Source organism: Heterodontus francisci, chromosome 41 (genome assembly GCF_036365525.1).
Source record: "Heterodontus francisci isolate sHetFra1 chromosome 41, sHetFra1.hap1, whole genome shotgun sequence".
NCBI classification, from domain to species: Eukaryota; Metazoa; Chordata; class Chondrichthyes; order Heterodontiformes; family Heterodontidae; genus Heterodontus; species Heterodontus francisci.
The window spans coordinates 36,595,641-36,617,653 of NC_090411.1; the positions used below are offsets into that span (position 1 = coordinate 36,595,641).

Consider the following 22,013-nt stretch of genomic DNA (forward strand, 5'->3'; position numbering starts at 1 on the left):
AATCTGTAACCTCATGGCCCGGCATATCCCCCACTCTACCATTACCATCAAGCCTGGAGACCAATCCTGGTTCAATGAAGAGTGCAGGAGGGCATGCCAGGAGCAGCACCAGGCATACCTCAAAATGAGGTGTCAACCTGGCAAAACTACAACAGAGGACTAGTTGCATGCCAAACTGCATAAGCAGCATGCAATAGACAGAGCTAAGCGATCCCATAACCAACGGATCAGATCTAAGCTCTGCAGTCCTGCCACATCCAGTCGTGAATGGTGGTGGACAATTAACTAGCCGGAGGAGGTGGCTCCACAAATATCCCAATCCTCAATGATGGGGGAGCCCAGCACATCAGTGCGAAAGATAAGGCTGAAGCATTTGCAACAATCTTCAGCCAGAAGTGCCGAGTTGATGATCCATCTCGGCCTCCTCCTGATGCCCACAGCATCACAGATGCCAGACTTCAGCCAATTCGATTCACTCCACGTGATATCAAGAAACGACTGAAGGCACTGAATACTGCAAAGGCTATGGGCCCAGACAATATTTTGGCAATAGTACTGAAGACCTGTGCTCCAGAACTTGCCGCGCCCCAGGCCAAGCTGTTCCAGTACAGCTACAACACTGGCATCTACCCGGCAATGTGGAAAATTGCCCAGGGATGTCCTATACACAAAAAGTAGGACAAGCCCAACCCGGCCAATTACTGCCCCATCTGTCTACTCTCAATCATTAGTAAAGTGATGGAAGGTGTCATCAACAATGCCATTAAGCAGCACTTGCTCAGTGACACTCAGTTTGGGTTCCGCCAGGGCCAGTCAGCTCCTGACCTCATTACAGCCTTGGTTCAAACATGGACAAAAGAGCTGAACTGAAGAGGTGAGGTGAGAGTGACTGCCTTTGACATCAAGGCAGCATTTGACCGCCGATGGCATCAATGAACCCTAGCAAAACTGAAGTCATTTGAAATAAGGGGGAAAACTCTCCGCTGGTTGGAGTCATACCTAATGCAAAGGAAGACGGTTGTGGTTGTTGGAGGTCAATCATCTGAGTTCCAGGACATCACTGCCGAGTTCCTCCAGGTAGTGTCCTAGGCCCAACCATCTTCCATGGGGCGGCACAGTGGCGCAGTGGTTAGCACTGCAGCCTCACAGCTCCAGCGACCCGGGTTCAGTTCTGGGTACTGCCAGTGCAGAGTTTGCAAGTTCTCCCTGTGACCACGTGGGTTTCCTCCGGGTGCTCCGGTTTCCTCCCACAGCCAAAGGCTTGCAGGTTGATAGGTAAATTGGCCATTGTAAATTGCCCCTAGTGTAGGTAGGTGGTAGGAGAATGGTGGGGATGTGGTAGGGAATATGGGATTAATGTAGATTAATTAAACGGGTGGTTGGCACAGTCTTGGTGGGCCGAAGGGCCTGTTTCAGTGCTGTATCTCTGAATAAAAAATAAATCTTCAGCTGCTTCGTCAATGACCTTCCTTCAATCATAAGGTCAGAAATGGGAATGTTTGCGCAATGTTCAGCACCATTCGCGACTCCTCAGATACTGAAGCAGTCCGTGTAGAAATACAGCAAAACCTGGACAATATCCAGGCTGGGCTGATAAGTGGCAAGTAACATTCGCGCCACACAAGTGCCAAGCAATGACCATCTCCAACAAGAGAGAATCTAACTATCTCACCTTGACATTCAATGGCATTACCGTCACTGAATCCCCCACTATCAACATCCTAGGGGCTACCATAAACTGAACTGGAGTAGCCATATAAACACCGTGGCTGCAAGAGCAGGACAGTGGCTAGGAATCCTGAGGCTCAATACCATCCAGGACAAAGCAGCCCGCTTGATTGGCACCCCATCCACAAACATTCACTCCCTCCACCACTGACACATAGTGGCAGCAGTGTGTACCATCTACAAGATGTACTGCAGCAACGCACCAAAGCTCCTTAGACAGCATCTTCCAAACCCATGACCTCTACCAACTAGAAGGACAAGGGCAGCAAATGCATGGGAACACCACCACCTGCAAGTTCCCCTCCAAGCCACACACCGTCCTGACTTGGAACTATATCGCCGTTCCTTCACTGTCGCTGGGTCAAAATCCTTGAACTCCCTTCCTAACAGCACTGTGGGTATACTTACCCCACATGGACTGCAGCGGTTCAAGAAGGCAGCTCACTACCACCTTCTCAAGGGCAATTAGGGATGGGCAATAAATGCTGGCCTAGCCAGTGACGCCCACATCTCCTGAATGAATAAAAAGTGCAGAGATGTGTGTGTTGAAACAGGGCGGGTTTGGGTTCATCTGTGGTGCACACCCTGATCAAATATCCAACTGACACAAATGGAGAACTAGTGCATGATGTGGTCGGAATGCTTGTGGCTCTCAGAAGAGGAGAGGGGACGACTCGAGGGCAGAATGTCCAATAATTAAGAATGCTAATGCTTTTCAGAGATGCCAGCGTTCTCAATCATAAACATCCATCGCAGGAAGAACATTTATTTTTGTCTTAAACAGGAAAATATTCAACAGTTACATCTCACCTCACCGAGCAAAACCCAGTGACAGATTAAAAATGACTCCGCCCTCCTGTATAACTCACCCTCTCAACTTTTTAATGTGACATGACCCCTGGTGACATCAGTCACTCTACAAGCCAGTCACATAGAGCTAGGAAAAGCTCTCAGGATCACTGTGACAGAGGTCCCAGCCTCTCCTCCTCAGCCGCTTCCCTTTGTATCTCTCCCTTCCCCCCCCTCACCCTGCTCTCTCTCCCCTCCTGCACCCTCTTTCCCTCCTTCCCCTCCCCTCTTCTCTCCCACCCACCCCACTCTCCCCTCCCTTTCTCTCTCTCTCCCCTCCGTCCCCACCTCTCTTCACCCTCCCCTCCTGCCCCCCTTCCCTCTTCTCTACAAAGCTCACTCTCCCTCTCCATTCTTCTCTCCCCCTCTCTCCACAGTGTCACTGCTCTCCACATACAGTGCCGCTGGGTTGCTCCCAGAGGGATTGGCAGCACTGGTTAAATAAGTGAACAAGTTGAAATACTGGAGCTACAAATTCACAGCCTCATCCACCACATGCACCTCAAACACTTCAAACTGCGACTGGAGCTCCTCGGTCAAGTCCGATTCCGGCCGTCTGTCTCGACGCGCTCGACCGCGTGGTCTCAAGATGGACGTAATGCGCGCCCGCAGGCGACTCTCGCGTTTCCTGCTCGCCAGCAGCTCCTTGCTGACCTTCTCAAAGGCCTCCTTCAGAGCCTCCGCCTTCTTCTTCCAGACCAGTGGGCAGCCTACGGTGTAACTGTGCTCAACGGGAATGTAGGCTCCAGGCTTAGGAGGTGGGCTAAGAATGCGAGCCATGTACAAAGCAATGGGGACAGGGACCCAGTCATTGTCCAGTTCCTCCAGACGGTCAGTCGAGTGTTCAGGCAAGGTGTCTGCCTGAGGCAGTGAAGTGTCCTTGGAAGTTTCCTCTGTATTTCCAACTCCCTCGAGCTCCACGGACTGCGAATCCACTTCAATGAGGTAAATGACAGCTGGAGGGGTAGCCTCAAGCTCAGGCTGGTTTGTGGAGAGTGGGACGTCAGGCAGTGACGTTTCGTACAAACAAACATTTTCAGTCACCCTTTCCTGAGGATCGGAATAACCCAGAACAAAAGCAGAACCATCTGGAGAAATGCTGAAGCCCGTCTCCGAGCTAGTGTTGACGTTGCTGTGATCAGCAGCAGGTAAAGAGCCGGCACCATCAGTGAGGCTGTTAGACAGACAGGAAGGGAGATTAGCTGAAGATTAATACAGGGACAGGGAGCCATCAACCACTCGTATTTTAATGTCAGTTTTTGCCCCTTGTCCTCAAATTCCCTCAGGTGCAGTTTCTGGGTAACAGTCACTCTGCAGTGCCTCACCCAAGTGACCATTCTCCAATTGTGGACTGACAATCAGTGTCCACTGGAATTTGGCCAAGAGTGTACAACAATGAACCTGTCGTGCCCTCGACCAATATCGGCACACTTGTATGAGCAAGTGATTGGCTTGTGATAAGGAGCCCTAGCTCACTTCTCCCTTCGCTGATGCAGTGGCTGTAAAGACTGGCTGGACTTGTCAAGCCCTCGCAGGGAGCAGCTGATTCAGCACAGACCACCTGGTGTCTAAGGCCCAAACACTTGCTGCCTTTCCCACTGGACCAGCAGGCAGAGCAATGGGAGAAATGCGAATGGGATCTTTGATTAAGACATTGATTTCGAGTGAAGAATGCACAGCGCGAATGTTTTGTCACTGGCATAAACCTAGAGAGGTGCGCGGCGAAAGCAGATGGCCATGAGCAGCTTCTCACCATTCACCGGCGCACGCAATTCCCATCATCATTTCTCTGTTTGGACTGCTCACCGCTGCCTTTCCCTGAGGATATGGCTGGAATATTGTGGGAACAGCGTCGTCTCGGAGCCGGTGATAACCACTGAGGAAATACAAGGTAACCAGTGAAACTCCTCCACACACACACCCGAAAATGGAACAGCAGTGGCAGAAAAACATTGAAATGGCAAAAATCGTGCTGTGTACAGGGCAAGCTGCTAATTATATTGAAGCTGGTATAAAATGAGAGCAAAGATCAAGTTGATATGACAAACTAAGAAATAACAAAGGAGTGCAAACAAGCAATCTTAAGAATAGTTAAAGACAGGATAAGGGAAAGAACAGGAATCAGACCTCTCACCTTATAGTCCAAAGCCACAGAAACTGGTCTTCACAAGTGAGTGGGAAAAGCCCATAGTGATAGGGGACAGGAGGAGCTGGGAATTGGAGGCGGGGTCAAGGTAGGAACGGTGGGACAGGTTAATCTGACCAGTAGGAAAGGCTGGTATCACTCAAGGACAAGGGCAGAAGGGATATGTAACATTTTACTGACACATGAAATCATTGTGAAATAAAGGAAACTGGACACCCTGTCTCCCTGTGTCACATGAAAATAAACATAGCCACAGAGCAGCGTGTTACTGACAAGTGACGGAATGGGAACTGTTACAGACTGTTATCTGGATGGTTAACACATGAAAAAAGGATGTGGAAAAAGGGCCAGGAATTGGGATGTGTAGAGATCAAGCTATCATGGCCAGTAAGGCTGATGTGAACCCATGTCCAGGAGAGAGATGGAACAATATTTAACCTGCTGCATCATCCAGCTCCATATTTCAAGCTAACTCCCTCAGCTCACAGATTACATTAGAGCTTTTTTTTTTAAAAACACTTGAGCAATGATCTGATTGGAATTAGAATTAGAACATTACAGCACAGTACAGGCCCTTCGGCCCTCGATGTTGCGCCGACCTGTAAAACCATCTGACCTACACTATTCCATTTTCATCCATATGTCTATCCAATGACCACTTAAATGCCCTTAAAGTTGGCGAGTCTACGACTGTTGCAGGCAGGGCGTTCCATGCCCCTACTACTCTCTGAGTAAAGAAACTACCTCTAACATCTGTCCTATATCTATCACCCCTCAACTTAAAGCTATGTCCCCTCGTGTTTGCCATCACCATCTGAGGAAAAAGACTCTCACTATCCACCCTATCTAACCCTCTGATTATCTTATATGTCTCTATTAAGTCACCTCTCCTCCTCCTTCTCTCTAACGAAAACAACCTCAAGTCCCTCAGCCTTTCCTCATAAGACCTTCCCTCCATACCAGGCAACATCCTAGTAAATCTCCTCTGCACCCTTTCCAAAGCTTCCACATCCTTCCTATAATGCGGTGACCAGAACTGCACGCAATACTCCAGATGCAGCCGCACCAGAGTATTGTACAGCTGCAGCATGACCTCGTGGCTCCGAAACTCGATCCCCCTACTAATAAAAGCGGCACAGTGGCGCAGTGGTTAGCACCGCAGCCTCACAGCTCCAGGGACCCGGGTTCGATTCCGGGTACTGCCTGTGTGGAGTTTGCAAGTTCTCCCTGTGTCTGCGTGGGTTTTCTCCGGGTGCTCCAGTTTCCTCCCACAAGCCAAAAGACTTGCAGGTTGATAGGTTAATTGGCCATGATAAATTGTCACTAGTATAGGTAGGTGGTAGGGAAATATAGGGACAGGTGGGGATGTTTGGTTGGAATATGGGATTAGTGTAGGATTAGTATAAATGGGTGGTTGATGTTCGGCACAGACTCGGTGGGCCGAAGGGCCTGTTTCAGTGCTGTATCTCTAATCTAATCTAATCTAATCTAAAAACACCATATGCCTTCTTAACAGCCCTATTAACCTGGGTAGCAACTTTCAGGGATTTATGTACCTGGACACCAAGATCTCTCTGCTCATCTACACTGCCAAGAATCTTCCCATTAGCCCAGTACTCTGCATTCCTGTTACTCCTTCCAAAGTGAATCACCTCACACTTTTCCGCATTAAACTCCATTTGCCATCTCTCAGCCCAGCTCTGCAGCCGATCTATGTCCCTCTGTACCCTACAACATCCTTCGGCACTATCCACAACTCCACCGACCTTCGTGTCATCCGCAAATTTACTAACCCACCCTTCTACACCCTCTTCCAGGTCATTTATAAAAATGACAAACAGCAGTGGCCCCAAAACAGATCCTTGCGGTACACCACTAGTAACTAAACTCCAGGATGAACATTTGCCATCAACCACCACCCTCTGTCTTCTTTCAGCTAGCCAATTTCTGATCCAAAGCTCTAAATCACCTTCAACCCCATACTTCCGCATTTTCTGCAATAGCCTACCGTGGGGAACCTTATCAAACGCCTTACTGAAATCCATATACACCACATCCACTGCTTTACCCTCATCCACCTGTTTGGTCACCTTCTCGAAAAACTCAATAAGGTTTGTGAGGCACGACCTAGCCTTCACAAAACCGTGCTGACTATCGCTAATGAACTTATTCTTTTCAAGATGATTATAAATCCTGTCTCTTATAACCTTTTGCAACATTTTACCCACAACCGAAGTAAGGCTCACAGGTCTATAATTACCAGGACTGTCTCCACTCCCCTTCTTGAACAAGGGGACAACATTTGCTATCCTCCAGTCTTCCGGCACTATTCCTGTCGACAATGACGACATAAAGATCAAGGACAAAGGCTCTGCAATCTCCTCCCTGGCTTCCCAGAGAATCCTAGGATAAATCCCATCTGGCCCAGGGGACTTATCTATTTTCACACTTTCCAAAATTGCTAACACCTCCTCCTTGTGAACCTCAATCCCATCTAGCCTAGTAGTCTGAATCTCAGTATTCTCGACAACATTTTCTTTCTCTACTGTAAATACTGACGAAAAATATTCATTTAACGCTTCCCCTATCTCCTCTGATTCCACACACAACTTCCCACTACTATCCTTGATTGGCCCTAATCTAACTCTAGTCATTCTTTTATTCCTGATATACCTATAGAAAGCCTTAGGGTTTTCCTTGATCCTATCCGCCAATGACTTCTCGTGTCCTCTCCTTGCTCTTCTTAGCTCTCCCTTTAGATCCTTCCTGGCTAGCTTGTAACTCTCAAGCGCCCTAACTGAGCCTTCACGTCTCATCCTAACATAAGCCTTCTTCTTCCTTTTGACAAGTGCTTCAACTTCTTTAGTAAACCACGGCTCCCTCGCTCGACAACTTCCTCCCTGCCTGACAGGTACATACTTATCAAGGACACGCAGTAGCTGCTCCTTGAATAAGCTCCACATTTCGATTGTGCCCATCCCCTGCAGTTTCCTTCCCCATCCTACGCATCCTAAATCTTGCCTAATCGCATCATAATTTCCTTTCCCCCAGCTATAATTCTTGCCCTGCGGTATATACCTGTCCCTGCCCATCGCTAAGGTAAACCTAACCGAATTGTGATCACTATCACCAAAGTGCTCACCTACATCTAAATCTAACACCTGGCCGGGTTCATTACCCAGTACCAAATCCAATGTGGCATCGCCCCTGGTTGGCCTGTCTACATACTGTGTCAGAAAACCCTCCTGCACACACTGGACAAAAACTGACCCATCTAAAGTACTCGAACTATTGTATTTCCAGTCAATATTTGGAAAGTTAAAGTCCCCCATAACAACTACCCTGTTACTCTCACCCCTGTCGAGAATCATCTTCACTATCCTTTCCTCTACATCTCTGGAACTATTCGGAGGTCTATAGAAGACTCCCAACAGGGTGACCTCTCCTCTCCTGTTTCTAACCTCGGCCCATACTACCTCAGTAGACGAGTCCTCAAATGTCCTTTCTGCCGCTGTAATACTCTCCTTGATTAACAATGCCACACCCCCTCCTCTTTTACCATCATCTCTGTTCTTACTGAAACATCTAAATCCCGGAACCTGCAACATCCATTCCTGCCCCTGCTCTACCCATTTCTCCGAAATGGTCACTACATCGAGATCCCAGGTACCAACCCATGCTGCAAGCTCACCCACCTTATTCCGGATGCTCCTGGCGTTGAAGTAGACACACTTTAAACCAAGTTCTTGCTTGCCAGTGCCCTCTTGCGTCTTTGTAACCTTATCCCTGACCTCACTACTCTCAACATCCTGTACACTGGAACTACAATTTAGGTTCCCATTCCACTGCTGAATTAGTTTAAACCCCCCGAAGAGCACTAGCAAATCTCCCCCCCAGGATATTGGTACCCCTCTGGTTCAGGTGAAGACCATCCGTTCAGGTGAAGACCATTGGGGCTTGACAGATGCTGTGAATTACCTAAATCCCACGAGCTCGAAGCAGTGCTTTTCAAAATGTTTTGAGCAGAAGTAGACGAACTGTGAAGGTGGGTCCCAGGGAACTGTACCATCCGGATTCTTCCGGCAACAATTCAACAACCAGATCTTGCGCTGATATCTCCCTTTCTTTGGCAACCTGAGCAAAAACAAGTCAATGAGAAGCAGCAGCTACAGTACAGTATTACTGGACATGGGGTATAGTACCCTATAAATGTTGGGGTATAGTGTTAATGGCTGTGGGATGCTGCATCTAGGATTTGTTACAGTGCAGTGTTATGGAGTTCAGGTCATGTACCCTGGATGCTACCAGGTTAGGGTCATGTGTGGGGGGAGGGGTAGGGGCGGGCTGGGGGGGTGGGGTCGGTTGGGGGTGGGTGTGAGGGGTGAGTGTGGGATTGTGGTTGGGGGTCGGTGGGGTGTGGGTCTGGGTGTGGCTGGGTGGTGTCGTGGGGGTGGGGGGTTGGGGGGGTGTGGGTCTGGGGGGGGGTGTGGGTGTCGGGGGGGTGTGGGTGATTGGGGTTGGGTGTGGGGGGTGGGTCTGGGTGTGGGGGTGTCTGGGTGGTGTCGGGTTGGGGGGTTGGGGTTGGGTGTCGGGGGGGTGGGTCTGGGGGAGGGTGTCGGGGGGTGGGGGTGGGTGTCGGGGTGTGGGTCTGGGGGTGGGGGTGGGTGTCGGGGTGTGGGTCTGCGGGTGGGGGTGGGTTTCGGGGGGTGGGTCTGGGGTGGGTGTCAGGGGTGGGTGTCGGGGTGTCGGGGGTGGGTCTGGGGGTGGGTGTCGGTGGTGGGTCTGGGGGTGGGGGTGGGCATCGGGGTGTCGGGGGTGGGTCTGGGGGTGGGGGTGGGTGTCGGAGGTGGGTGTCGGGGGTGGGTCTGGGGGTGGGTCTGGGGGTGGGGGTGGGTGTCGGGGGGTGGGTGTCGGGGGGTGGGGGTTGGTGTCGGGGGGGGTGGGTGTCGGGGGTGGGCGTCGGGGTGTCGGGTGGTGGGTCTGGGGGTGGGTGTCGGGGGGTGGGTCTGGGGGTGGGGGTTGGTGTCGGGGGGGGTGGGTGTCGGGTGGTGGGTCTGGGGGTGGGTGTCAGGGGGTGGGTCTGGGGGTGGGTGTCGGGGGGGGGGGTGTCGGGGGGTGGGTCTGGGGGTTGGTGTCGGGGGGGTGGGTGTCGGGGGGTGGGTGTCGGGGGGTGGGGGTGGGTGTCGGGGGGTGGGTTTCGGGGGGTGGGTCTGGGGGTGGGGGTGGGTGTCGGGGGGGTGGGTGTCGGGGGGTGGGTGTCGGGGGGTGGGTCTGGGTGTCGGGGGGTGGGTCTGGGGGTGGGTTTCGGGGGGTGGGTCTGGGGGGTGGGCGTCGGGGTGTCGGGGGTTGGTCTGGGGGTGGGTCTGGGGGTGGGGGTGGGTGTCGGGGGGTGGGGGTTGGTGTCGGGGGGGGTGGGTGTCGGGGGTGGGCGTCGGGGTGTCGGGTGGTGGGTCTGGGGGTGGGTGTTGGGGGGGGGTGTCGGGGGGTGGGTCTGGGGGGGGGTGTCGGGGGGTGGGTGTCGGGGGGTGGTGTCGGGGGGTGGGTGTCGGGGGGTGGGTCTGGGGGGGGTGTCGGGGGGGTGGGTCTGGGGGGGGTGTCGGGGGGGTGGGTCTGGGGGGGGGTGTCGGGGGGTGGGTGTCGGGGGGTGGGTGTCGGGGGGTGGGTCTGGGGGGGGGGTGGGTCTGGGGGGGGGGTGTCGGGGGGGTGGGTCTGGGGGGGGGTGTCGGGGGGTGGGTCTGGGGGGTGGGTGTCGGGGGGGGGTGTCGGGGGTTGGTCTGGGGGGGGGGTGGGTCTGGGGGGGGGTGTCGGGGGGTGGGTCTGGGGGGTGGGTGTCGGGGGGGTGGGTGTCGGGGGGGGGTGTCGGGGGGGGGTGTCGGGGGGGTGGGTCTGGGGGGTGGGTGTCGGGGGGGGGTGTCGGGGGTTGGTCTGGGGGGGGGGTGGGTCTGGGGGGGGGTGTCGGGGGGGTGGGTCTGGGGGGTGGGTGTCGGGGGGGGGTGTCGGGGGGGGGTGTCGGGGGTTGGTCTGGGGGGGGGTGGGTCTGGGGGTGGGTGTCGGGGGGTGGGTGTCGGGGGGTGGGTCTGGGGGGGGGGTTCACTGACCTGTGGAAAGTGACTCCATTGATTCTTGAATCCTTGGTGTCTCTCGATCGGCAGCCCTCGGCCGAGCAATGTCGAGGCATCGCTCTGAGCCCGGCCTGTAAGAGAAAGGCCCAGTGTCAGACATTCCCTCAGCCTCCTTCAAACAGGCGCCGCGCACAAAATGACAACAACAGCAACCACACACACGCACGCGCATCTGTGCGTGCTCGCGCAGCAATCACTCACTGCGCGCGCCCGCGACAACTCCAGTCTACGCGCGCGTTCACGCGCTCTCGCCCCGCCCCCCCACTGCGCGCCCCCGCGCAATCGCCACTACACGCGCGTTCGCCCGCACCCCGCGCGCTCCCGCGTTTCCCCACTAACTGCGCGCCCCCGCTTCAACTCACACTGTCCAGTCCGACCTCACTAAAATGGCCGCCGCTTTAGCCTCCCTCTGACGTCATCACGCATTACCCAGAATGCATCACAACAGTTGGCGCTGGAACAGCTTGTCTATTCGAATTCAATCCGCTTCATTTTCGCAAAAGAGCCTTTGAACGGACCGCGGACTGGGATCCGCCCGCTCAGCGCTCACATGTCATTTTACTCTCAGGAAGCCGGGGCTCAGTGAGACTGACGCATGCGCATTGCGCCAGCAGTGGCGGCGCGCCATCCCTGCGTGATGACCTCACACGGCACGTGCTGCGCGATGACGCAGTGCCCGTGTTGCCCCGCCCCCGCCCGCCCGGCTGCGAGGCCGCCGCTCCCGGAGAGACAAGAGGTTAGTGGCGCCTGTGGGATCCGGCACCCCCGGCCCGCACACCGGCCATGTGTAGGCTGGCGCTACTGGCCGGACAGGCTTGGCGGACTGGACCGGGCTTCAGCGAGTGTCTGCGAGGCCGGATTTCCATTGGCAGAAAGAAAAAGCGGAGCCTCCGCTCAGGGGGTTAGGGGGTCAATGGCCCTAAGATATCCGGCTGCTGATTGGCTAACGGCAAGCACGTGATGTAATGGACCGCAACCTCAGCCCCCAGCAGCCGCCAGCACACTCCAGCAGCCCCCTGTCACTCCAGCAGCCCCATGTCACCAGCAGCCGCCAGCACACTCCAGCAGCCCCCTGTCACTCCAGCAGCCCCCTGTCACTACAGCAGCCCCCTGTCACCAGCAGCCGCCAGCACACTCCAGCAGCCCCCTGTCACTCCAGCAGCCCCCTGTCACTACAGCAGCCCCCTGTCACCAGCAGCCGCCAGCACACTCCAGCAGCCCCCTGTCACTCCAGCAGCCGCCAGCACACTCCAGCAGTCCCCTGTCACTCCAGCAGCCCCCTGTCACTCCAGCAGTCCCCTGCCACTCCAGCAGTCCCCTGTCACTCCAGCAGCCGCCAGCACACTCCAGCAGCCCCCTGTCACTCCAGCAGCCCCCTGTCACTCCAGCAGCCGCCAGCACACTCCAGCAGTCCCCTGCCACTCCAGGAGCCCCCTGTCACTCCAGCAACCGCCAGCACACTCCAGCAGCCCCCTGTCACTCTAGCAGTCCCCTGCCACTCCAGCAGTCCCCTGCCACTCCAGCAGCCCCCTGTCACTCCAGCAGCCGCCAGCACACTCCAGCAGTCCCCTGCCACTCCAGCAGCCACGAGCACACTCCAGCAGCCCCCTGCCACTCCAGCAGCCGCCAGCACACTCCAGCAGCCCCCTGCCACTCCAGCAGCCGCCAGCACACTCCAGCAGCCCCCTGTCACTCCAGCAGCTGCCAGCACACTCCAGCAGCCCCCAGCACACTCCAGCAGCCGCCATCACACTCCAGCCCCCTGTTCCTCCAGCAGTCGCCAGCACACTCCAGCAGCCCCCCAGCACACTCCAGCAGCCGCCAGCACACTCCAGCAGCCCCCTGCCACTCCAGCAGCCGCCAGCCACCCCAGCAGCCGCCAGCCACTCCAGCAGTCCCCTGCCACTCCAGCAGCCGCCAGCACACTCCAGCAGCCCCCTGCCACTCCAGCAGCCCCCTGCCACTCCAGCAACCACCAGCACACTCCAGCAGCCACCAGCACACTCCAGCAGCCCCCTGCCACTCCAGCAGCCGCCAGCACACTCCAGCAGCCCCCTGCCACTCCAGCAGCCCCCTGTCACTCCAGCAGCCGCCAGCCACCCCAGCAGCCGCCAGCCACTCCAGCAGTCCCCTGCCACTCCAGCAGCCGCCAGCACACTCCAGCAGCCCCCTGTCACTCCAGCAGTCGCCAGCACACTCCAGCAGCCGCCAACCACCAGCAGCCCCCCAGCACACACCAGCAGCCCCCTGCCACCCCAGCAGCCGCCAGCCACTCCAGCAGTCCCCTGCCACTTCAGCAGCTGCCAGCACACTCCAGCAGCCCCCTGCCACTCCAGCAGCTGCCACCCCAGCAGCTGCCAGCCACTCCAGCAGCCCCCTGCCACCCTAGCAGCTGCCAACCACTCCAGCAGCTGCCAGCAGCCCCCTGCCACCAGCCACTGCAGCAGTCCGCTGCCACTCCAGCAACCGCCAGCACACTCCAGCAGCCCCCTGCCAGTCCAGCAGCTGCCAACCACTCCAGCAGCCCCCTGCCACCCCAGCAGCCGCCAGCCACTCCAGCAGTCCGCTGCCGCTCCAGCAGCCGCCAGCCATTCCAGCAGCCCCCTGCCACCGCAGCAGCCGCCAGCCACTCCAGCAGCCCCCTGCCACCCCAGCAGCCGCCAGCCACCCCAGCAGCCTCCAGCCACTCCAGCAGCCGCCAGCCACCCCAGCAGCCTCCTGCCACCCCAGCACAACCCAGCAGTCTCCTGCCACCCCAGCAGCCCCCTGCCACCCCAGCCGCCCCCACCTCCCCAGCAGTTCCAGCCCATCCCAGCAGCCCCCACCTCCCCAGCAGTTCCAGCCCATCCCAGCAGCCCCCACCTCCCCAGCAGTTCCAGCCCATCCCAGCAGCTCCCTGCCTCCCCAGCAGATCCAGCCCATCCCAACAGATCCAGCCCATCTCAGCGGCTCCCTGCTTCCCCAGCAGCTCCCTCCCAACCCAGCAACTCCATCCCAGTCCAAGAACTCCCTGCCATTCAGAAAGGAGGGGGAGTGGCAATTCTGGTCAAGGAAACTATTACAGCTGTGAGGAGGGATGGTATGTTGGAAGGCTCATCAAATGAGGCCAAATGCATTGAGCTAAGGAACAAAAGAGGGGCAGTCACACTGCTGGGAGTGTACTGTAGACCCCCAAACAGTCAGAGGGAGATAGAAGAACAGATATGTAGGCAAATCTCTTGAGAAGTGCAAGAACAATAGGACAGTAATAGTAGGGAATTTTAATTACCTCAATATTAACTGGGATAGTTTTAGTGTGAAAGGAATTGAGGGAACAGAATTCTTGAGGTACATTCAGGAGAACTTTTTTGCCCAGAATGTAGCAAGTCCAACAAGAGAGGGCGCAGTTTTAGATTTAGTTTTAGGAAATGAAGATGGGCAGGTGGAAGGAATGGCAGTGGGAGAGCATTTTGGTGGTAGTGATCGTAATTCAGTCAGTTTTAACATAATTATGGAAAAGGACAGAGTTAGAACAGGAGTTAGAGTTCTCAATTGGGGCAAGGCCAATTTTACTAAACTGAGGAGTGATTTAGCGAAAGTGGACTGGAAACAGCTACTTGAAGGTAAATCAGTGTCAGGGCAATGGGAGGCATTCAAAGGGGAGATTCAAGGGGTTCAGAGTAAACATGGTCCCACAGAGAAAAAGGGTGAGATGTCCAAATCTGGAGCCCCATGGATATCAAGGAGCTTACAGGGTAAGATAAGGCAGAAAAGGAAAACTTATATCCGACACCGAGAAATCAGTATACAGAAAGCAGAGAGGAGTATAGAAAGTGGAAGGGTGAAATCAAAAAGGAAATTAGAAGAGCAAAGAGAGGGCATGAAAGAATATTGGCAAGCAAAAATCAAGGCGAACGCAAAGATGTTTTATCAATACATTAAGAGTAAGAGGATAACTAAGGAGAGAGTAGGGCCCATAAAAGACTGAAAAGGTAACCAATGTGTAAGGGTGGAAGATGTTGGTATGGTTCTTAATGAATACTTTGCGTCTGTCTTCACAAAAGAGGGGGACGATGCAGATATTGTAGTTAAGGAGGAACAGTGTGAAGTATTGGATGTGATAAACAGAGAGAGAGGAAGTGTTAATGCGATTAGCATCCTTGAAAGTTGATAATTCACCAGGGCCTGATGAAATATACCGTAGGCTGTTAAAATAAGCAAGAGAGGAAATTACAGAAGCTCTGACCATCATTTTCCAGTCCTCACTGGATACAGGTGTGGTGCCAGAGGATTGGAGAACTGCTAACGTTGTACCTCTGTTTAAAAAGGGAGCGAAGGATAGACCGAATAATTACAGGCCAGTCAGTCTAACCTCGGTATTGGGCAAATGATTGGAATCTATTCTGAGAGACAGGATAAACGGTCACTTAAAAAGGCACAGGTTAATCAAGGATAGTCAGCATGGATTTGTTACGGGAAGATCTTGTTTGACCAACTTGATTGAATTTTTTGAAGTCGTAACAAGGAGGATAGATGAGGGTAGTGCAGTTGATGTGGTCTACATGGATTTTAGCAAGGCTTTTGACAAGGTCTCACATGGCAGACTGGTTAAAAAAATAAAATCCCAAGGGATCCAGGGAAATGCAGCAAGGTGGATACAAAATTGGCTCAGTGGCAGGAAACAAAGGGTAATTATTGATGGGTGTTTTAGCGACTGGAGGGCTGTGTTCAGTGGCGTTCCGCAGGGCTCAGTACTGGGTCCCCTGTTTTTTGTGGTGTATATTAACGATTTGGACATAAATGTAGGAGCATGATCAAGAGGTTTGCAGACATTACAAAGATTGGTCGTGTGGTAGATAGCGAGGAGGATAGCTGTAGGCTGCAGGAAGATATTGATGGTCTGGTCAGATGGGCAGAAAAGTGTAGAGGAAGTAAGGGACCTTGGAGTGAATGTCCACAGATCCCTGAAGGTAGCAGGACAAGTCGATAAGGTGGTTAAGAAGGCATATGGAATCCTTTCCTGTAGTAGCCGAGGTATAGAATATAAGAGCAGGGAGGTTATGCTGGAACTGTATAACTCATTGGTTAGGCCACGACTTGAGTACTGTGTGCAGTTCTGGTCACCTCATTACAGAAAGGATGTAATTGCACTAGAGAGGGTACAGAGGAGATTTGAGGATGTTGCCAGGACTGGAAAAATGCAGCTATGAGGAAAGGTTGGATAGGCTGGAGTTGTTCTCCTTGGAGCAGAGAAGGCTGAGGGGAGATCTGACTGAAATGTGCAAAATTTTGAGGGGCCTGGATAGAGTGGAGGTGAAGGGTCTATTCACCTTAGCAGAGAGGTCAGTGACGAGGGGGCATAGATGTAAAGTGACTGGTAGAAAAATTAGAGGGGAGATGAGGAAAAAGTTTTTCCCCCAGAGGGTGGTGGGGGTCTGGAACTCACTCCTGAAAGGGTAGTTGAGGCAGAGACCCTCAACTCATTCAAAAGGTGTCTGGATATGCACCTCAAGTGCCGTAATCTGCAGGGCTACGGACCAAATGCTGGAAGGTGGGATTAGAATTTGGGCCGACGTGGACACTGTGGGCCAAGTGGCCTCTTCCTGCGCTTTAAACTTTCTATGATTCCAGCAGCTCCCTGCCATCCCAGCAACTCCTCTCATCCCAGTAGCTCCAGCCCATCTCAGTAAAACTCCCTCCCAGCCCATCAAAATTTCCTGCCATCCCAGCAGCTCCCTGCCATCTCAGTAGCTCCAGCCCATCCCAGCAGCTCCCTCCCATCCAGCAGCTCCATCTCAGCAACTCCCTCTGATCCCAGCAACTCCTTCTGATCCCAATAGCTCTCTGCCATCCTAGCAGCCCAGCCCATCCCAGCAATTCCCTCCCATCGCAGAAGCTCCATCCCAGCAGCTCCCTCCAAGCTCAGCAGCTGCAACCCTGTAGCTCTTTCTGAGCCTGAGTATGCGAGGTTGGTGGAGGCTAGTTTTCATGCACTTCAGTCAGCTATTTCATCATGGAAGGCACATACCAGAGTCAGTCCAATTCCCATCTCTCATTTGCCAGCACTTTCCGGTCAGAGTCCCACCAATGCCAACAAGAGCCAGTGCACTGGCTGATTACTCCCACCCCCCTATTCCTGATGCTTATCCCAGGGATGATGAGGCCAGTTTTAGAATTCTTATTGCCATCTCGGCATTGAGCAAGGATTACACATGGAGCTTGCTGCTCGCTTTGCCTTAGTTTGATCTTTTTAAATGGCAGGTTAGTCAGAGTCATTGGGTGCATCTCATTTCATCAGTTTGGCATCGTGAGTGATGGGGAATGTAAATACTTTTTTAACATTTTGCTTACCTGACTCAGTCAAAATAGGTTGAATAATAATAGAGCTGGGGGTAGAGTTACAGTTTTGTGGGTGAGGACAAAAATAAAATCAAGGCCTACACCCCATTGCACTACTGAGAGAGCACTGCACTGTCAGAGGGTCAGTACTGAAAGTGCTGCACTGTCGGAGGGTCAGTACTGAGGGAGTGCCGCACTGTCGGAGGGTCAGTACTGAGGGAGTGCTGTACTGTCGGAGGGTCAGTACTGAGGGATTGATGCACTGTTGGAGGGTCAGTACTGAGGGAATGCCGCACTGTCGGAGGGTCAGTACTGAGGGAGTGCTGTACTGTCGGAGGGTCAGTACTGAGGGATTGATGCACTGTTGGAGGGTCAGTACTGAGGGAGTGCTGCACTGTCGGAGGGTCAGTACTGAGGGAGTGCTGTACTGTCGGAGGGTCAGTACTGAGGGATTGATGCACTGTTGGAGGGTCAGTACTGAGGGAGTGCTGCACTGTCGGAGGGTCAGTACTGAGGGAGTGCTGTACTGTCGGAGGGTCAGTACTGAGGGATTGATGCACTGTCGGAGGGTCAGTACTGAGGGAGTGCTGCACTGTCGGAGGGTCAGTACTGAGGGAGTGCTGCACTGTTGGAGGGTCAGTACTGAGGGAGTGCTGCACTGTCGGAGGGTCAGTACTGAGGGAGTGCTGCACTGTCGGAGGGTCAGTACTGAGGGATTGATGCACTGTTGGAGGTACTGTCTTTTGGAAGAGACGTTGAATCAAGGCCCCATCTCCCCCTTCACAGGTGGACATTAAAGATCCCATGGCACTATTTCCTAGAAGAGCAGAGGAGTTCTCCTGCTGTCCTGGATAATATTTATCCCTCAGTCAACATCACAGAAACAGGTTATCTAGTCATTATCATATTGCTGTTTGTGGGATCTTGCTGTGTGCAGTTTGGCTGCTGTATTTCCTACATTCCTACACTTTGAGTAATTCATTGGCTGATGATCATGAAAAGCGCTTTAGCAATGCAAGAGTTCTTTAATATATAAAACACCAACAAAAATAAATAAAACAAGTCATCTCATTGGCTTCTGACTTTGGAATTCTGACATTTCCCTAAAGAGAGGAACCAGTGATAAACAGCCAGCTATCAATCCACAGAAACTTTCCTCAGCACCATGATTAGCCTCATGCTGACCACACAATGTGCATAAGTGGACCCATGTCCCTAAAGGCAGTGGATAAGCAGAGGCCTTAAAGGTACAGGCCAGGCTGTATACCACGGTGCTGCTGTACCACGCATTGTATAAAAAGCTTAAAGAGGTGCGAGTCTGATGAATGAAATGATTTGCAACGTTACGTGGAGTAAAATTCGATTTGCTAATAGCAAATGACAGGCTACGATCACAGGTTGGAATTAAAGCCGGAGAGTGGCAGGAGTAGCTCCTCGAAACATATCCAGTTCATAAGATCATAAATAGGAACAGTTAGTGGCTCATTGCACTTAGATCTATAATCATAGATGAATCATAGAAATTTACTGCACAGAATGAGGCCATTCAGCCCATCGAGTTTGAGCCAGCTAAAAAAGAGCTATCCAGACTAATCTTACTTTCTGGATCTGTTCCGTAGCCTTGTAGGTTATGGCACTTCAAGTGCCTATGGAAGTACTTTTTAAATGCGGGGAGAAATTTCTGCCACTACCACCCTGTCAGGCCTGTGAGATCCAGACCTTCACCACCCTCCGGCTCCATTCTGTGTGTTTACCAATACAGCAGCTTTCTCTCAACCTCTGCTGTTCCTTGACAATTGTGAGTGAGCCGTCACAGATTTCCTTGTCTTTGCATACCAGTTCCCACAAATTCCCTGCCTCGACCCAATCTGTCCCCCACCAGCCTCCCTCTCCAGTTCCCAACCTCCCCCTCCCCCCAGCCTCCACCTTTTCCCCCGCCTTCCCCTTTGTTCCCTGCCTCCCTCCACCAAGTAAGATTGTGTTAAGTTTTTAATTTGATTGATCCCCTGGTTTACAGGCTCTGCCGTGCAGTGTGAAGAAGCAGAATGTCTGAACAACTTCACAGCATCAACCTTCAGAATTTCAGCAGGTCGCTACTGGAGACACTCAACTCCCAGCGTCTGGGTGGCCATTTCTGTGATGTAACGGTACGGATCCACAACACAGCGCTTCGAGCCCACCGCTGTGTCCTGGCTGCTGCTAGCCCCTTTTTCCACGATAAACTGTTGTTGGGTTACAGTGAGATTGAGGTTCCACCCCTAGTCTCGGCCCAGACTCTGCGGCGGCTGGTGGATTTCATGTACAGTGGCTCGCTGATGGTTTCTCACGTGGAGGCTCTGCAGATCCTCACAGCAGCGAGTGTCCTTCAGATTAAAACCATCATCGACGAGTGCACACGCATTATTTCACAAAATGCCCCACAAAAGACTCAGGGACTCCAGCCATTCGTCAGCCAAAAGATGGACCTTTCTGATGAAAAGGAAGCCATTATTTGCCAAACAGTCGGTGACCAGATCCACAAGTTTCCCATGGGACTGATTGAAACAGCGTTATCACCCCATGCAACTGAGAAAGAGTTTGACTTTGTGCGCGGAGGTACAAAGAACATGACAACAAGTGATGTAGGGTATAAAGCAGAAGAAATCAGCCCCACACTGAGCAGACAGCTACCATCTGCACTTCCGAAGGGAGCTGGAGAGCAGGCCATGTCTGACCAGGAGAACCTGTCTCTGATAGATACCAGCCGTAACAGCGAGGTACGTGCACTGTGGTACAACACCGCGGCCAATCAGAGGCCGGAGATGCCATTGTTACCACAAGGTAGCCATAGCCGCAAGCAGCGTCAGCCAATCCGGCTCCAAATGGCAGACGGAAGTCAAGTGACCATCAAGGAAGAAGATGATGATCTTCTTTACTGCGGGGAGAGCATTTCCAGAGCAACTGTCTCTGATCAATCTACCGAGCACATCAACCAAGGTGAACGGACTGAGGATATCTCCGAGACAAACACATTTGACCCCAACCAGAGTGCAATGGGGGAACGAAGAGACTCTGCCAGTCATTTGAGTTTGAGTGGCAAAGGGGACGAGTTGGAATTTTTCAACGCGAGTGACCTCTTACCAGAGGAGCTAAAGACCTTTTGGCACGGAGAGAAAGAGGAGAAGGAGACATCCTTACAACAAAACCGGAAAGCAGACTGCAAGTCCCAGCTTGATGCTTCCTTCCCACGGCCTTCAACGTTTATGCAAGAATTTCTCCCAGGATCTGCCATGCAGTCCAACCCACGGAACCAGGGCTGCTCCATGCAGTATGACGTTCAAGGAGATGCCACTGCAGCCAGCACTGCCAGTCACCGCAACCTCTTCCAAATGAGCCTTCCTCAGTCTCCTCACCTTCCGCCTTTGCCCTCCACCTCCCAGACATGTCTGCCCAGCATTTCAGTTCAGCCACCATGCCAGAACCCCCCAGTGTTCGTGGATGCGGGACAGGCAGTGTCAGCTCCTTCTCAGGCCAGTCAGAGTTCCGGTGAAACTGAACGGAAGCCTTATGGATGTGCGCAATGTGGGAAGACCTTCAGTTCGAGACAGAACTACGCCAAGCACATGTTTGTGCACACAGGTGGGTTGATCATTATTACCCCTTTTATTTAAAATCATTCTTTCTGTAGCTCACTCCTTTTCCATGTGCTATTTCTTGGATGAGTGACGGAGAATAAAAAGCTCCCTCCCAAACTTTGTTAGTCATTTATTTTCAGTTTTTTCCACTCCTCCCTTGAAGCTGCTGACTCTCACTGGGATACAGTTCCTGAAGGTGCTGACTCTCACTGGGATACAGTTCCTGAAGGTGCTGACTCTCACTGGGGGACAGTTCCTGACACTCACTGGGATACAGTTCCTGAAGGTGCTGACTCTCACTGGGATACAGTTCCTGAAGGTGCTGACTCTCACTGGGATACAGTTCCTGACTCTCACTGGGATACAGTTCCTGAAGGTGCTGACTCTCACTGGGATACAGTTCCTGAAGGTGCTGACTCTCACTGGGATACAGTTCCTGAAGGTGCTGACTCTCACTGGGATACAGTTCCTGAAGGTGCTGACTCTCACTGGGATACAGTTCCTGAAGGTGTTGACTCTCACTGGGATACAGTTCCTGAAGGTGCTGACTCTCACTCGGGGACAGTTCCTGAAGGTGCTGACTCTCACTGGGATACAGTTCCTGAAGGTGCTGACTCTCACTGGGGGATGGATTCCATGGGTGCTGATTCTGACTGGGATATAATTTTCATGGGCAGTGATTCTCACAGGTAAACAGGTTCCATTTGCAATGCCTCTCACTGGGGTACAGGTTCCAGGGGAGTGACTCACTGGGCCCAGGATATGCCGAGGCTAACTATAACACAGAGCATCTCTCAGCCGACTGCAACTAATGACATAGACCAAGAGTCAGACTATGAACCTTTAGGCTTTGTGGCTGCTGCTTTTACCTATTGGATAAAGAAAGAATGTAGTCAGGGCGGGGAGTCTGTAAAAATCAATCACTTTTATCCAGAATGATTTTGTGAATTTGAGCAGTAACTGTATTTGGTATCTATTCCCCTAACTACAGTTATATGGAGAGTAACTGAGGATAGCTAGCTGTCTTAGCACATTAACATCAAGCTTGTGTTTTTAAGGTTCTGTGGAATCTGTTGATAGCAGCACTGCTCGTACATTATTGAGCATCTTTACTGTGTAGCTGTGTCTGAAGCAATTGCAGCCAGCTCTGGGGATCGGCCAGTGAGAAACCAGACAAGATGAGGTTTAACTGCAGATAGAAGTGGACAGAATGTGAATTCCAGGGAAATGTGGATG

The 22,013-nt window shown here is 53.0% G+C and overlaps 3 protein-coding genes across 7 annotated transcripts in view; 2 read left to right on the forward strand and 1 right to left on the reverse strand.

Moving 5' to 3' along the window:
• Window positions 1-2,893: 2,893 nt before the first annotated feature.
• thap7 (THAP domain containing 7) lies at window positions 2,894-11,503 on the reverse strand. Of its 2 annotated transcripts, XM_068019846.1 has the most exons (5): window positions 11,208-11,503; window positions 10,822-10,916; window positions 8,702-8,857; window positions 4,331-4,453; window positions 2,894-3,751 (listed from the first exon to the last, which is right to left on the reverse strand). In XM_068019846.1, the coding sequence occupies exons 2-5, from the start codon at window positions 10,899-10,901 to the stop codon at window positions 3,046-3,048; spliced, it is 1,065 nt and encodes a 354-aa protein (XP_067875947.1). In that variant the 5' UTR covers window positions 10,902-10,916; window positions 11,208-11,503; the 3' UTR covers window positions 2,894-3,045. The 2 variants fall into 2 exon arrangements, with proteins under 2 accessions (XP_067875947.1, XP_067875946.1); XM_068019845.1 differs by lacking the exon at window positions 11,208-11,503 and having other exon boundaries at window positions 10,822-11,002.
• A 19-nt stretch (window positions 11,504-11,522) lies between these two features.
• Window positions 11,523-22,013, forward strand: part of LOC137353494 (zinc finger and BTB domain-containing protein 20-like) — a 36,527-nt gene continuing 26,036 nt past the window's right edge. For 2 of the 4 annotated variants that reach the window (XM_068019844.1, XM_068019840.1), the window contains exons 1-2: window positions 11,523-11,581; window positions 19,181-20,781. In XM_068019844.1, coding sequence (XP_067875945.1) covers window positions 19,209-20,781 — 1,573 coding nt within the window. In that variant the 5' untranslated portion in view covers window positions 11,523-11,581; window positions 19,181-19,208. Of the gene's footprint in view, window positions 11,582-17,949; window positions 18,051-18,935; window positions 18,962-19,180; window positions 20,782-22,013 lie in introns of those variants that run through there. The other 2 variants (XM_068019841.1, XM_068019843.1) reach the window with 2 other exon arrangements.
• Window positions 11,811-19,199, forward strand: LOC137353595 (proline-rich protein 36-like). The gene is made up of 2 exons (XM_068019955.1): window positions 11,811-13,924; window positions 19,181-19,199. Exons 1-2 carry the CDS (start codon window positions 11,811-11,813, stop codon window positions 19,197-19,199), a joined length of 2,133 nt encoding a protein of 710 aa, XP_067876056.1.